Source organism: Candida orthopsilosis (genome assembly GCF_000315875.1).
Source record: "Candida orthopsilosis Co 90-125, chromosome 1 draft sequence".
Lineage (NCBI taxonomy): Eukaryota > Fungi > Ascomycota > Pichiomycetes > Serinales > Debaryomycetaceae > Lodderomyces > Lodderomyces orthopsilosis.
The window spans coordinates 1455339-1471908 of record NC_018292.1 but is presented as its reverse complement, the minus strand read 5'-3'; the positions used below and the strand labels follow the sequence as shown (position 1 = coordinate 1471908).

The following is a 16570-nucleotide window of genomic DNA, read 5'->3' as shown; positions in this document are numbered from 1 at the left end:
ATCCAGCTGGTTTAAACATTGCGCTATGGATAGGATGGAATAATAATATAATTAATGAATGACCAGAAATTAGGGGTATTTTTTTGCTTCTTTGAAATTAGGCTCCGTCTGTTTAACATTTGGTTGCCAAATCGAACCTAAAGAAACTATTGAGATATCAGAAGGTAAACGCAGTCAAAATGGAAGTCCGTGTATATAGAAAAAATGCTATCATACACACACACACACACACACACACGTATATATATAGATATATATAGTACGGGTCTTTTAGTCTCTTGTGCATAGAACCCCGTTTTAAATTTTTCCTAAGCTTTTCTTTTATAACCTTAATTTGCTCTATAGACCCGAATCAGTTTACAAAATACTCCTTGTTTTTTTTGTGCAATGGTGTGTGGAGTTTTCCGTGTTCTTCATCAATTGCAGATAGAGTGCGGGATGTTGTTTGTTTGTTAGTTTGCTATTTATGGATATATTCGTACATTACATGTGTGTAAATGCATAGTTATTGTTCTGATATTTTGTGTATTTGACGCATTGTATTTATTTTTTTTTAATGCCGAAGAAAAAAAATAAATTAGTAATGAATATTATATTGTATGACTATATGACTATGACCTCTATTTGTAGATGTATATATATAGTCCACAGATTCCCTTCTCTTTACCGATCTGAGCCAATTTGGTTGCAAAGATTTCATCATAATCAATTGATCTATCACTTTGATTTTTGTAAAACCAACAGATTTAAAGTGACTTTTCAGATCGAATACCCTTGGGATACTCATCACAGCTGGAAAATTGCGCAAATTATTCTGTGAAAGTGAGAGGTATTTGTTACGACAAGAATCTATCAGCATCACCTACAATTGCAATTGACTAGGCAATCACATACAATCAATCCCCTATTATTCCGTTGGAACCACATAGATATCTGATTTTACACCCAACTGACGTCACTTCATTAAAACTATGAGAGCACTTTCTATACTACTATTGCTATTCACTACTACTGCATCCATAGCGATGGATATGGATACAGATATGGGTATGGGCACCGACAATGAGAGGGATCATGAAGACGTACATGGTAGTATTGTGTCTTCACCATCATCCAGCAATGGTGACTCTTCTGCCAGTGCAGAGTTTACAGCAACTATTGCTTCGCTACAACCAACTCCCCACGTCATGAAACATCAACATGGTGCACCTATCTTGGAAACCCATTTATTACCAGAAGAACGTCTTTTTTGGGAGAATTACAACACCACTACTTATTTCACTGTACCATCAAACCATCGTCCTGCCTTGTATATTCATATTGTCTTGGGTTTGATCTCAATCTTTATTGTTTACCCAATTGCTTTAATTTTTAACAATTTGGGATTAACAAAGACGTATCTTACTACATTGTTGGTACATTCCGTAATTATGGTGTTGTCAATGTTGAATTATACTATTTTTGTCAATTCGATACCAGATATTTTCCCTGGTAATGCTTACAATTCAATGATTGGAATTTTATTTGTCACTACTATTCTACACTTTGTTTTTGCTTTGATTACCAGCATAACTCCAAAATCAGGTGGCTCTTCTGCTTCTGTTATTGGTGCTGGCGGCGCTTCGCCCACCAGTGCCAATGGAGGTTCTTATTTCACCCTTCATTCACCACCAATCGGATGCTCTGATTCTGATGAGGATGTCGATGAACAACTGCTGGTTGAATCGGCTCCATTGAACTATGAAAAGGTATTTACGCCACCAACAAAATTACAAAAGTTCAAAACATGGGTAGCGGAAACCAAATTCCACTGCATTTTCAATATTGTCTTTAACTTATTAAATTGGGGTCATTTCTTTTACTACTTGGTTTTGGTTCCAACTGGAGTTGCTACATTTTGTGTCTATGGTCAGGGCAAATCAGTTTTCAATTTATTAGCACATTTTATTAAAGGTGGTGTCTTTTTTGCATATGGTATTCTTACATTGGCAAGATATAGCGGGGCCTTCACAAACAAAGGATGGGCTTGGAATCATAAGTTTGTTAGTGCTAAAAGAGGTAACGTCCATAATTTCTGGACTAGATTTCAAAACAGAGGTCTTTGGACAATGGAAATGATTGAAAGTTCATTAATCTTATTTTATGGATCAACCAATATCTTTTTAGAACATTTATCTAATGCTGGTGGAGAGTGGTCACCAAAAGATTTACAACATGCTTCAATTGCATTCATTTTCATTGGATGTGGATTGTGTGGTGTTATTACGGAATTGAAATTACAAGATTGGCGATTTGAACAAGCAGTGGCTAATTTAAGAAAATTGTCATCAAATGGTCATTCAGAAAGTGAAGAAGAAACAGTTGCCGCTTTAATTGATTCCAAAGATATTGTCAAAGCTAGTCCTGGTTATAGTCCTAATCCATTTCCTATAGTTACCATCTATTGGACAGGTATTCTCATGTCAAAACACCAACAAGCATCACAATTATCAACTGATATTCACGTTCAATGGGGTAACTTGTTTGTTCTTGGTTGTGCATTCCGATTCTTGACTTATATTCTTTTGTTATTACATGCCAGTAAACCCAAAGATTTATCCAAACCAAGTCGACCAATTACTGAATTGATTGTTGCTTTTAGTTTATTATGTGGTGGATTAATTTTTATGGAATCGACTGATCCTGTGATTTTATCATTTGAATATTATGGGTTAACAGCAATGTTTACTTTGAATATATCGTTGGGATTTATTACCTTGTTTATGAGTTGGGTGATGGTACTTTTTGCAGTTAAAGACTGGTTAAAGAATAAGGTAACACCAAAAGAAGTGGTGTAGAGGAGCGAAGTGGGAGGGGAGAAAAGTGTGAAGTGGAGAGTTGTCTCTTCTTTCACCTCCACTGCTTTCTTATTTATTGATTGATTGATGTTATCACTGTTGTTATGTTCCAATACAGGCGTTATTCGTTGTTGCTACGTTTTATTTGTTTTTTTGTTTTTTTTCTAAATTGTTTGATGAAAGTTGTATTCCCACACTGGTTAGTGGAACCCTTATAGCCAGAACCCTAATACTAATTACTTAATTCCTTATACCTTTTTATTTAATGTTTTTGCTAGCTTACATTTGTTGTTTATATTTTTACAATATCAAGTCTCTACTTTAATATAAATTGAATATGAGTATACAAACAATTGCAATTTTTAAGAAATGTTAAGTACAGTTTACTGTGAATTTCACCAAAAGGGCTTCTTATTAAGCCGCTGTGCAGACGCATTAAATGCAACACCGATTGCGGAGCCACGAGTGGGTGAAGTGGGTGCAACACCGTTGGTCTCTCATGGAAAAAAGCATATACTAAAAAGAATCTTTTTGCCTTTGGTTCTTGTCTTCTTTTGAGGAATAAAGAAAATGCCTTCTACTGTCATTCACCGTGAAAGATTTCAATGCAAGAGAGAAAAGGCTCTTTTTGTATTCTTTTAACGATTTCATAAGTTACAAAATCAAACAACTACAACGAGTTCGTAAACACAACTACTATTCACACCCTCTACCCTCCCTTTTTTTTTTTTGACTATAATCAAAATCCAGTCAAAACTTGCAACAAGGTCACTCTCTTTTGGATATGGCCCAATACGACAGAATATTTGAAAATGAGTACATTCCATATTAATCGTACAACAGCAATTTGCGATTTCATCCAAACAAAATAATCCTTATCAAATCGAATTTGTACACAATAGTCGAGTTTTGATTTGAACGCTGCCATTATGTTAAAAAATACCCGATCTTTCCAAGTGTCCTACACTTAAATCAAGCATCAGAAAAATTTTTGTTCTGTAAAACAAATATCCAATTATGCCACTAATTGATGTTTTTGGGTGTGAAATAATGAAATGTAAATCCCCGAAATTTGTCTAATGTGAACACACTTGTCAGCAATTCAAATGGGAAATATCTTGGCGGTTTTACTTGAGTGGAATATCATAATGGTAAATGTCACTTAATCTCATCATCATCATCAACTTCCTAGTAAACCTCAAATATGCAAGGACTAGGCTTGGTCAAATATCCCAACGTTTTTATAACCGCATGAGGCACAAATTCCATATATTGCTGACATATTGAAAACAATTCTTTCCAAAAACCCCCAGGTATCTATGGTAGTGACCAAACATTAATATGCCAAATTCTAGACCTTGGTTATTCAAAGTCATGACAAAAGAATGAAACAGTTTCCCGTTATCATCATCAGGATGAGCAGGTTTCTTTTTCTTCTTCAGCAAAGAAGTGCCAGATGCATACCAAGTCCTTCTATCCGAATAATTTTCAGTTCCAAGTTTTACAAAATGCATACAGAGTGGAACTGAATTATTTAAATCACCACCGTTCCATATTTACAACATATAAAACATTTGTAAGTACCGGAAAATCAATTTTTTTAATTTTGCAGTAGTTAAAAATGGGGGTGGGTCAATGACACCAAATGAACCAACGTAAACAAAAAGATTGGAAAGAATTTTTTAAATAGTGTTCGGTAATAATAATTAATTTCATCAAATCTACCTTTATCCTTATAGGGCAAATAGCAAAATTTGATTTAACGCAAAAAGGGTGCAAATGTCTACATTTGGAACCCAGGCTCAACCCAAACCATTCTACGCTAATAGTTTACGCGATTTGTGTGGTGGAAACAGACTGAGCCAGGGAATAAGTGTTTCATTTGATAAGTCGATAAGATGGTCTTTAAAAGGAAGCACCCTTGTAGGTGCTTTAATTGGTTATTCCCAAAGCTCCATTTTGGTGCGGGAGGAGAAGGAAGGAAAAATGACAAAATTGGGTCATGTTAAGAGAAGATGGTCCAATTTGGGTGTCTGTGTTGGGTTATTCTTACGTGCTTTAAAGGAAAGTCAAATGATTGTGGAGAAAGTTGTGGCATCAAGCTGCTTTGTAAATGCAGAACTGGCAACCACGGTACAGGGACAATTCAAGACACAAAATCATAGAGGCTTTATCTTTCAAAAACTAGATATAAAGCATATAAAGATTTGTTGTTTGGGCTAGATAAAGAAATGTTTGTTCGTAAAAAGTATTATAAAATTGTTAAAGTCTTATAAAAAAATACATCATATCTATGACTAGAAGAATATTCCTATCTTGTAATGTTTGTTACTCTTTTCTTAACTTAGACCTATCTTTGGTTGTTGTGATATTTGCAATTCCCAAGTCCAGTCGTACCATAATTGAGTGTACAATTCTTTATGCTTGTGCATTTCCTTCTTCAATAAGTTTATGTATAGTTCATTTGTTTTCTTAATCTTTCTCTTGCATGCTTTCCTTTTTCATTTACAAAACAACGCACTTTTTAGACTTCTTTATAACTGGTGGTTCCAAAGCGGCAACGATAGCTTCATCAAAAACAGTCTTCAATCCTCTTTGCGTCAATGCTGAACATTCAACATATTTGACAGCTCTTAATTCCTTGGCCAATTTTTCACCTTGTTCAGGAGTAATTGGTGACAATTTTTGTCTTTGTAATCTTTGTAATATAACATCATCATTTCGTAAATCAGTTTGAGTACCAACAATTAAACATGGAACTCCAGGACAATGATGATGTACTTCAGGAAACCATTTTTCTTTAACATTTTCAAATGATGCTGGTGCAATAACTGAAAAACATACAAGGAAAACATCAGTTGACGGATAAGACAATGGTCTCAATCTATCGTAATCTTCTTGTCCTGCAGTATCAAATAATCCCAAAGTAAAAGGTTCATCACCAATCATTACCGTCACGGCATAATTGTCAAATACTGTGGGGACATAGTCAGCAGGGAATTTACTCGTGGTGTATGATATTAATAAACATGTTTTTCCAACTGCACCATCACCAACAACAACACATTTTATGGTTTGCATGACTGAATATCTTTAATAATGAGGTTTTACTGGGGTAGGGGATTAGACTTTAAAACGTTATTTGTTAGGTTCTTCACTGGGCAAAAAGGAGATAGTAGTTTGATATATGAGTGATGATTCCTAGTAATATATGGCTGGGTAATAGAATTCTCTTGTGTTTGTTTTTGGCAAGAGAATGCAAAGTTTGCGGGAATAATAAAAAATTGTGGTGGTATAAAAATAGATTGTTGATAGATATTAGTTATGAGTGAAATGAATCGATAGTGATTATACAAAAAAAGGGTAATGGATTAGTCCTCTTTGAAGCAATATATTAAGTGAGTGTAATAGGAATAATGGTTTATTTTGATCAAGATAACCAGCTGTTGTCTGTGCTCTGTTGTTTGTTGTTCGTTGTTTGTTGTGTGGATTTTCCTCTTTCGAATTTTAAAAATTTTTGTTCGTTTTGATTTTGTTGATTGAATTGATTGATTGATTGTATGTTGATAATTTTTATAATAGGAGAGAAACACACATTCAAGATTCCAGACTTAGTAATTTACAACAGCTTAAAACTTTTTCTTTGACATAACTTATTATGATGATACACGTCTACAACACTCTTTAATGAAGCACACGGATTAAACGGATTTACACACGTAGATGTATATACATATACATGTTGTTAATTTACATTCCGTTGGTTGTGTCGTCGTGTCTGAGAATGTTTATTGTTTATTTCTGTTAATGTCTCAAATCTTATATTTTTGTCGCGTGGATTTTATTATTTGATTACTGACACAACAGGTTGATTGATTGGCAGGGTTTTAACACATTGGGCATAATGATCATACACGTTTCATCACTCTTGCATCCCCACACACGAGATATACATAAGCTGTCTTGGAGAGTAGTCAACAAATTTGTACGAAAACAATATAAACGTCCGTTTGGTTCTTATTATTAAATACATATATACACATAAAACTCATTTCAAGTTGATAAACCCTTGATCTCCTTGCATTATATCCAACTCTCTAGTTATATCACTAGGTAGATTATTCGTATTAGTCATTTCATTCAAATTCATTTTTGTTCGTTTAGTGGTACCACTACCACCACCATTAATATTCGTGCTACTTTTGTTCTCATCATTATTGTCATTAGTTACCCCGTTCAACTCTTCCTGCTCTTCCCCACTATCAAACTCATTTCCGTAATCATCAACAATGTCAGGTCCCCCACCCAAGAAATCCATCATCATATGCATACCACCAGCTCCACCAGCGTATTCTTCAACATTCAGTGGCAACACTTGAGCAACTCCTTCCAAAAACCATACTTTATCCTTCATTTCCATAGTAAAAGAACGCAACAACTTGTAATATGATCTCATTATTCTCATTGATTTGATATCTCCCGACATCAATAATGTCATAAATTGTTTATCTAATAAAGCGGGAAATGCAAATATTCGTAATATAAAATCCGACTTGTACCTCTCTTTATGCAATTTATTCAAGTATGCCAATGTAATCAAATAAGGGGAATCAATTTCGACAGGGAACAAATCAGCAATATCAGCATCATGGCATTCAAGATCAGCATAGAAGCGTTCACCACTACCACTGGAAGCAGAGCCATTGGGATTGCCTGCATTTAAGTTTGCTTTTTGATTGATAATATCACCCAAATCACCCAAATCAACACTAATAAATTTATAAAATCTGGAAGCTTCAGTTAATGGCCATACTGCAGTCAAAATTGTTGCTGCACCTTTGACATGGAAAATCCATGCTGACGCTGGTAAAGATTTGGGGGAAGTTGACGAGGGAAATGATGCATTGGCCAATGAGTCCATAATTAGAATCAATGCACTTGCAACTAACGCGTCAGTATTATCAGCATTGATATTTAGCACAGCCTCTCTTAATAGTCTTAATGCGTCACCTCTATGACAAGTTACACATTGATCCAATCCCTTTTCTGTTCGTGATAAATGAGTAGCACTGAATGCCAATATTGAATGCATTAAAAATGGATGTTCAAATGCCAACATTGGGATATCATGAATCCATATATTCGTTTCAGAAATACCGGCACCAGTAATTGTGTTGGCAACCTGTGAAGTATAATGAAACATTAGCTTCAAATCCAACATATTCAAGGTGCTTGAATTCATAGCTTGTGCCATGGTTCGGTTATTCAATGGTACCGATGATGGGATCAGCAGGGTTTGGTTTGGGGCAATATTAGGTAGCGTTCCTGGATTTGTTGCTGACGGCGTATCCGGAGGAATATTAAATTGTGGTGAAGATGCTGAACCTTGAGTGCCCAAATTAATGGTCTCCTCTATAGCATTTTCATCAATATCTTGTTGTTGAAATGGTCGCGCTTGGGACTGTTCAAACTGTCGATTTTCGCTTGAGTTTGATCGATATTGAGATTGTGGCTGGTTTGATTGTGTCAGGTTCAATTGATCTCGTGGTAGTTGTTGAGGTTGTTGTTGCAGTTGCCCATTCAACAATTCGTCCAAAGGTAATCCACTAGTACCACTCATTGCTGCGGCAGCTAATTGATCAATTAGTCCAGCACCAGCACCAGCACCAGCACCAGATCCTGATCCTGATCCCGTTGCACCACCCCCTACAACTGGAGCTCCATTCCCACCAAACAAACCAGCCAAATTACTCAAGTCAATAGGCAACTGTGCCAATGTTGCCAAGTTTGATAAACTTGCCAAGTTACCAAGATTCATTAAATTGCCCAAATTGTTTCCTGCATCACCACTGCCCATACCCGCTAAATTGTTGACCAAATGGGCAATGTTTAAATTATTCAAGTTCCCAGCACTTAGTAGTCCAGATGACAACGCATTCAAGGGATTATTCATCAGCTGGCCCGTGTTTGCCATCAGGTTCATCGGTGGTTGTGCACCGTTCACACTTGTCTGTGTTGTGTTTGGACTTGGTGTTAATGACGGAGTTGCTTGTTGTGTAGCTGCGGATGAATTTAAGTCATCTAAAGACCTTTGGTCAATACTGCTATTTCTAGTTGAAGTTGCATCTGAATAGTTATCTCCCACGTCATCGCCCTCAGATTTAACAGCAGTCTTCTTTGCCTTCTTAGTTCTCACCTTCTTCATCTTTAGTTCTGACTCTGCCTGGACCATTTTTGGCTTCTTTACTGGTGGTGCATCTTCATCTGGATCCATGTATAAATACCCACACTCCAATTTCAATTTGACACAATTCCCACAAAGAGGTTTCTGTTCATCACATTTCACACGACGTTTCTTACATGTAGAACAACCAGATCTTGATTTTTGATGGTATTTACGTTTCCCGGTGGACGCTTTGGAGTTTTTCTTGACTACTTCAGGCGACGAACTTGACGCGTTTGGAAAAGGGCCCAAAGCATCATCAATGGAACCTGAACTCTCTCTCAGTCTGGAGCTCTCCTCTTTTCCCTCTTTCACAAAGTGCTCATTGGCTGCTGCAACTCCTTGCTGTGACATACCAAACAATGACGCGTAGCTGTAAAAGATAGTTAGGCTAACAAAATGTTGAACTATGCCCTAAGAGTCAATGTTTATGTTCCTACTTGGATAGTGGTACCCTAAAAACAGCAAGATGTTGAACGTTGCTGCAATACCGAACCCAGATCAGTTTAATCCCTTTTAATAATAATAAACGAAAGTGTTGTCCCTTTGGGCGAAGAATTCTTGCGTCTCTGTATATATAGAAAACGCAATTGGACAGAGCCTAAATCCGCACCAAGTGTGACGATGTATTGAAGGCTGTGTATGTGGCTAATAGTGCGTGATTCACTGATTATTTGTACTCTTGACTGTGTTATGTCCGCTTCTTCTCTTTCCTATCCAATGATGATGTCACTTATTGAAAATTGAATAGTGTATAGTAGTCTCGTCGTATAAAACAACAAAAGAATTTTCTTTATTTCGTGTAATTTTTGTTTTCAATTTATACGACGAAAAGAATACAGAAGAGGCAAAGTGAGACAGAGCGTACAAAAGCGAGAAACGGAATTTAGTCACTTCCGAGAATATCGCCAGATTCGGAAGAGTCGTAATTATAAGTATCCCCTATTTTTCCAAGACCAAGACTACTCCGGATGTGTATTCGTGTATTCCTGTAACGTCTAAGCCACAATGCAGTAAATTCCAAAAGCCGTTACATTGTTGCTACGTAGCGCTTTCATCAAGGTTTTTGTTAATTCATAACTCGGCCGAGGGAATTTTCAAAGTAAAAGATTCTTAATGCACGTATCAGTTATCACATAAAACCAAATATGTAGATACATAGTACCGCCGCGCACCTGGGTACAGATATAAGAATAACGAGGTAACTACATTCTTGTATATCTCAAGTGTGAAAAGAACATGTTACCTAAAGCGCATATCTAAAGTTTGGATTCTGTTTATCAGTTAAGTCAGCAAACTCGTAGTTCTCAGTCTTGCTCATATCAACTGGGGGTAACGCATCACGTCTCTTATTGTCCAAATAATAAGAGATGTAAATGAGGATCAAGCACACTAGAGCGGCAACACCAGAAACAACAATACCAATTTTTCCTCCAGAATACACAGGGGCTTGACTGTCTAAGAAGATTTGTGGACCAATTAGATTTCCAACACAATAACCTATTAGAAATACAGCATTGACCGTGATTTTCTTTGTATGACCAGCAACTGAAGAAGAAACTTGAGATTGAAGGCAAATGAAACAAAGAGAAAAGACATTGTATATGTAAAGCCCAGCAAGCTTTCCTTGTTTCGTAGGTGCAAATGCCAATAGGCACTCTCCCATGACAGTAATCATTGCAACAAAGATAGTCATTAACATACGCGATTTGAGAAACCGCAGTAACCACGCAAACAAAACACATCCGACAATTTCAACTCCACCTGATGGCATTTGCATCAAGAGAGCCTGTGCTGTGTCAAAGCCAAATTGTTCATTAAGCAAAATTGTTCTAAATGTTGTCATACCTCCATTGGGAATGTTGTTTGCAATTGAAAAAATAAAAAACAACCATGTTCTATGATCTGTTAAAGCTTCAATGAATTGTTCCTTCTTGAATCTGGGGTTACCAAAACCTTGCTGATTGGACCTAATCCTTTCAACCACCAAAACTTTCTCTTCTTCAGTAAGAAACCATGCCCCAGTTGGCGTGTCAGGAATGTGAAACATAATCACAAAGCCCAAAAAGACTGTCAAAACACCAGTTACAACAAACACTAGCTTCCATGCTGGCAAAGTATAAGAGTCCTGGTGTTTGTATAAACCGTAAGCAACCAAACTTCCAAGGTCACCGCCAATGCCATTTGAAGCAAACCACCAGGTCGTTCTCAAGAATTGCTCATCTTTCTTGTACCATTGAGAAGTAATGATAGTAAATGCAGGTGTGACCGACAGCTCCAACATTCCCAAGATTGTCCTCAATGCAACAAATCCTGCATATTTCGGAACCGAGCATAAAGCTAGAATCATTCCCCATAGGATGACAAATACACTCACAGTTTTGGTAACTGGGAACCGTTGAAGGAGTAGCGAGGCAGGGAACTCAAAAGCCAAGTATCCAAGGTAGAAGCAAGTTGATGTCCAACTATACATATCTCCCTTCATATGTAATTCGGTTCTCAATCCTAAAATAGCACTGTAGCTGGTGCTCAACTTATCCATGAATTGAAAACAGTATAATAAGCACATAACAGGAAGCAAGTACCTATCAATCTTGCGCAAGATCCTTTTATCGGTGGCTGGATCTAATGGCTTAGCTTCACCCTTGTGCTCGATAGCAAACTTCATAGCGAGATCAACATTGTTTGTAATCTCAATTCCTTTTCTCCCAGGAGACACAATGGTCGTCAAGACATGTTTGTGTTTGTCTTTTAAGTCCTCTTGGGTAAATGAAACGACTGGCTCAATTTTTGGCGATATTTCCGGCTCGTTCTTCTCAATCATCTTGTGAGGTGCTCCCTAAAAGCATCACTCTCCATTCTCCTGGGGTGATATTTTAAACCTTATATAAGTCATCATCCTGTTCATAAATAGCACATTGGATCACTTTAATCCCAACTACCAAACGGGAAAATTCCCCCAATTCATCGCACCATAATTTAAGATTTACAGAGCCAGCTATATCAACAGTGATATCTAGCACCAAGTATCTGCACCTCAAAATTTAGTCAAAATTTTTGCATGAACTTTGGGGCAATTTTAACTTATGGTTAAATGCATTGAAATGGTCCAAACTGTAATCCCATTAACACGCTACACTCCAATCAACCTGGTTCGTTGCTTTTGCAGGTGGTACTACCTCAATGATCTTCTATCCTTCTATTCTCTTCAAGTTAAACACTGGCTTGATCGACAGTCAGGCGGTCTTTAGCAGCAGTTGCATTGAAGCAGAGTTGAATTCAATGATTTAGACAAAACTTTACGTTTAGTCTATCTAATCTCACATTCCACTTCCCGAGTCAAATTCATCTACACATGGATGTGTTGGTTGACTCTCTGGCGTGAGGCACTCCATTTAATAGCACTTTGGTTCTTCCCACTAGACGGTGAATGTCGGCTAAGTTATTTGTCTGCAAGTCGTACATTGTATTTTCAACTTTCGAAACCCTATTTACCACATAGGAGCAACTAATCAAGTATCCTTGAACTTTAATGTTCGAACTTTACCTTTTATTAAGTTAACCGCTAAATTGATAACACGCTACCATCTCAGTAAAGAAAATTTCTGACCAATATCTGACCTGTGATTGACAATCAACTCATTGTAGTATCCAATCAGCTCCTACACTCTAGACGCAGCTACACAGATACCTAAAATTATGTCTGCAAAACCACTTTGGTACAGATGGGCACGAGTTTACTTCGCCGGCGCGTGCATAATAGGAACCGGTGTATTGCTATATCAAACAATTAGACCATCAGATGAGAAGTTGATTTCCCAATTTTCACCCGAAATCAGAGCCGAATATGAAAGAAATAAGGAGCTAAGGCAAAAGGAACAGCAGAGGTTAATGGAAATTGTTAAACAAACTGCTGCGTCAAATGACCCTATTTGGAAAACTGGTCCTATTGGATCTCCGTTGGAGAAGGAACAACGAAATTTAAGTATGGAGTTGGTTGATAAAGAATTATTTCACAAGACAAAAGCTGAAGATGCACAAAAGGCGGCAATCAACAAGAGTGTCGAAGAGTCGAAGGAGCTTGAACAGTTGTTACAAGAGCAGAAGAGAAAGAAATCGTGGTGGAATATATTCTCAAAGTGAAACAGGCAAGCTTAGCCATTTAATCTGTACATAGTTATAAATCTTATTTACCTACTCCAGAACCCTCTATCTCTAGACAACGACAGCAAAATGGATTGGCTAATTGAAGCGGCGGCACTGCTACCACTAACACCGGGCCCACCATTACTACTCTGACTATTGGCTTCATCAACAGCAGAAACGATTCTACCTATATTTGTATCAATTACCATCCCACCTTGCACAATTTCCTCCAAAACGGTCTGCAACACTTGCCAACCAAACACTAGATCCAATTCACAAACATTTGTAAAACACTTATCCAAACATTCAACAAATACTTGAATTAGATCCAATATACCCAATTCTGATTCTTGATCGTCGACAATAAACACAAAGTATAAGGTTGCGTAGTGACGATAAATGACTTTGATATCATCTAAATCTTCAAGAAGTTTTGGTGGTGTTATGAATGAACATTCCTGAGCTGTTCGTACTGATATTAATTGGTGTACTTGTTGAAGAAGTAACTTTTGCGTCGGTATATCGACATTGGTGTAAAACTTCATTAGTCTGGGGACACCATCGTTATTGACTGAATGTCGTTAGTAAATGATCAAACGTATCGTTTAGAGTTCAACATACATATGAGTACTGAGTGAATCATGGTATAGCGTATATGGGCTTGTATGACGAAGTTAAAGTGCGTTTATTTCCATATCGGATAATTTGAATTTCGTAATTTTCCACACCACTTGTGACACCTCTAACACACACGATATATATGTCGCTCGAGCAAGCAAAAGAGTTGGACAAGAAGCATCCAACCTATAAAGATGACTTCTTCATCCCCACATTTGAATCACTCGGTATCAATAATGACAAATTTGCAAAGAGCACCGAATCAATCTATTTATGTGGAAATTCGCTCGGATTAATGCCGAAACAAACATCGACAGCAATAAACAATGAATTAAAAGCATGGTCAATGCGTGGAGTCGAAGCACATTTCAATCACCCGCTTGCAAAACTGACCGATTGGGTTGATATCGATTTACCTTGTGTACCGTTGTTGGCACCATTGGTTGGTGCAAACGAAAATGAGGTGGCAATTATGGGATCATTGACATCAAACTTGAATGCATTGCTTACCCATTTCTATAAACCAGAAGGTAATAGAACAAAAATTCTTTTCGAAAAGCAAGCATTTCCCTCCGACTATTATGCGTTTTTGAATATAGTCAAATTACACGGGTATAATGATTCGCATTTGATTCAGGTGGAAATACCGAAAGGTGAGACGTACTTGAAAACCGAGTCCATTTTGTCAACCATTGATGCTAATTTGAATGAAATTGCTCTTGTTTGTTTTCCAGGTATACAATACTACACAGGTCAATTCTTTGATATCAAGGGAATCACAAACCACGTTAAGGCCAAAGCTCCAGAGATTGTTGTTGGTTGGGATTTAGCTCATGCTGTGGGTAATGTACCTCTTCAATTACATGATTGGGATATAGACTTTGCCGCTTGGTGCTCCTACAAGTATCTCAATGCTGGACCTGGTGCCATTGCCGGAATATTTGTTCATGAAAAGCATACAAAAGACAATACCGCCACACAATATAGGCCTAGGTTGGCAGGTTGGTGGGGAAATAATAGTGCAGATAGATTTAAAATGTTGGAAAAATTTGATCCCATTGCTTCAGCATTGAGTTATAGACAACTGAACCCAAGCGTTATTGATTGCGTGGCTTTACAATCGTCATTGCAGGTGTTTGAAAAAGTTGGTGGAGTTAAGACATTGCGTGAGAAATCAGTGAAGCTCACCCAGTTTTTGCAGGGTTTGTTAACAAGTAGTAAGTACTATATCCCACAGGGTAGCACTGATGATTCTCAATTTGGGTTCAAGATTTTAACTCCATTATCACCAAATGACAGAGGAGCGCAACTTAGTGTCCTCTTCCAACCACATAGAGAGGACAAAGCTGAGAATGTGATGGAGAGAGTCTTTGACTACTTGCACAAACACGCCATTATTTGTGACGAAAGAAGACCCGATGTCATCAGATTAGCACCATTGCCAATGTACAACACATTCGAGGAAACATACATTGCCATCGAACGTTTATTTGAAGCATTGGAGAGTATAGCATCTGACTACGTGTAAATAGACAATACACAATATCTTCTTACAATCTGCTATTCACTTACAAAGTTTGAGCAGTGTGGAAATCCTTACCAGCGTAGATAGCCTTGTCTCCCAACTCTTCTTCGATTCTCAAGATTTGGTTCAACTTAGCCAATCTCTCGGATCTAGCTGGAGCACCGGTCTTGATTTGACCTGATCTGATACCAACAGACAAGTCAGCAATGAAAGTGTCTTCGGTTTCACCAGATCTGTGTGAGACCATGACACCCCAACCAGCAGCATATGAGTCATTGGCGGCTTGGATAGATTCAGTCAATGAACCAATTTGATTAACCTTCAACAACAAAGCATCAGCAGCCTTGGTTTCAATAGCCTTTTTGATTCTGAGTGGGTTGGTAACAGTCAAGTCATCACCAACAATTTGGGTCTTACCTTCAACCTTGGAGAAGAAGTGGCTCCATGCTTCCCAGTCGTCTTCAGCAAATGGATCTTCGATGGAAACAATTGGGTATTTTTGCAACAATTCACCGTATAATTCAGCCAATTGAGGACCAGTTAACCATTTAGATTTGTCAGAGTCTGGGTTCTTGAAGTCCAAGTCGTATTTACCATCTTTGTAGAATTCAGATGAAGCAACATCCATGGCAATATCAACTTTACCGGTGTAACCAGCAGCTTCAATAGCATCAACAATCAAATCCAAAGCTTCTTGAGCAGTCTTGATATCTGGAGCAACACCACCTTCATCACCAACATTACCAGCAGATTGACCGTATTTCTTCTTGGTCAAAGATTTCAAGTTGTGGTAGACTTCTGAACCAATTCTCAAACCTTCACTGAAAGTTGGAGCACCTGATGGAACAATCATAAATTCTTGGAAAGCCAAGTCACCACCAGCGTGAGAACCACCGTTCAAGACGTTTTGGAATGGAACTGGCAAAACGTATTTATCTTGCTTGGCCTTGGAGATGTCAGCAATGTGTTTGTACAATGGGACATTCTTTTCAGCAGCACCAGCCTTAGCAGCAGCCAATGAAACACCCAAGATGGCATTAGCTCCCAATTTAGATTTGTTTGGAGTACCATCCAATTTCAACAAAAATTCATCAATCTTGGCTTGGTCAGTGACGTCAATGTTGGCCTTGATCAAAGCTGGAGCAATAATATCATTAACGTTGGCAACAGCTTTCAAAACACCTTTACCTAACCATTTGGATTTATCTCCATCTCTCAATT

At 37.6% G+C, this 16570-nt stretch overlaps 8 protein-coding genes across 8 annotated transcripts; 3 read left to right on the top strand and 5 right to left on the bottom strand. All coding sequences in view use genetic code 12, as the record gives it.

Moving 5' to 3' along the window:
- Nucleotides 1-971: 971 nt before the first annotated feature.
- CORT_0A06650 (hypothetical protein) lies at nt 972-2837 on the top strand (the record flags this gene model as incomplete). The annotated part of the gene is made up of 1 exon (XM_003866442.1): nt 972-2837. One exon carries the CDS (start codon nt 972-974, stop codon nt 2835-2837), a length of 1866 nt encoding a protein of 621 aa, XP_003866490.1.
- A 2505-nt stretch (nt 2838-5342) lies between these two features.
- On the bottom strand, nt 5343-5918 carry CORT_0A06630 (Cdc42 Rho-type GTPase; the record flags this gene model as incomplete). Its single annotated transcript, XM_003866441.1, has 1 exon — nt 5343-5918. The coding sequence occupies one exon, from the start codon at nt 5916-5918 to the stop codon at nt 5343-5345; it is 576 nt and encodes a 191-aa protein (XP_003866489.1).
- Nucleotides 5919-6885: 967 nt separating this feature from the next.
- CORT_0A06620 (Upc2 transcriptional regulator) lies at nt 6886-9414 on the bottom strand (the record flags this gene model as incomplete). Its single annotated transcript, XM_003866440.1, has 1 exon — nt 6886-9414. One exon carries the CDS (start codon nt 9412-9414, stop codon nt 6886-6888), a length of 2529 nt encoding a protein of 842 aa, XP_003866488.1.
- An 892-nt stretch (nt 9415-10306) lies between these two features.
- CORT_0A06610 (hypothetical protein) lies at nt 10307-11884 on the bottom strand (the record flags this gene model as incomplete). Its single annotated transcript, XM_003866439.1, has 1 exon — nt 10307-11884. The coding sequence occupies one exon, from the start codon at nt 11882-11884 to the stop codon at nt 10307-10309; it is 1578 nt and encodes a 525-aa protein (XP_003866487.1).
- An 875-nt stretch (nt 11885-12759) lies between these two features.
- CORT_0A06600 (Cbp4 protein) lies at nt 12760-13203 on the top strand (the record flags this gene model as incomplete). The annotated part of the gene is made up of 1 exon (XM_003866438.1): nt 12760-13203. One exon carries the CDS (start codon nt 12760-12762, stop codon nt 13201-13203), a length of 444 nt encoding a protein of 147 aa, XP_003866486.1.
- A 47-nt stretch (nt 13204-13250) lies between these two features.
- Nucleotides 13251-13849, bottom strand: CORT_0A06590 (Aps3 protein; the record flags this gene model as incomplete). Its single annotated transcript, XM_003866437.1, has 2 exons — nt 13251-13777; nt 13828-13849. The coding sequence occupies 2 exons, from the start codon at nt 13847-13849 to the stop codon at nt 13251-13253; spliced, it is 549 nt and encodes a 182-aa protein (XP_003866485.1).
- Nucleotides 13850-13966: 117 nt separating this feature from the next.
- On the top strand, nt 13967-15352 carry CORT_0A06580 (kynureninase; the record flags this gene model as incomplete). Its single annotated transcript, XM_003866436.1, has 1 exon — nt 13967-15352. The coding sequence occupies one exon, from the start codon at nt 13967-13969 to the stop codon at nt 15350-15352; it is 1386 nt and encodes a 461-aa protein (XP_003866484.1).
- A 40-nt stretch (nt 15353-15392) lies between these two features.
- On the bottom strand, nt 15393-16570 carry CORT_0A06570 (Eno1 enolase; the record flags this gene model as incomplete). The annotated part of the gene is made up of 1 exon (XM_003866435.2): nt 15393-16570. A coding segment is annotated over one exon (1178 nt), but the record flags the coding sequence as incomplete, so codon positions are not given.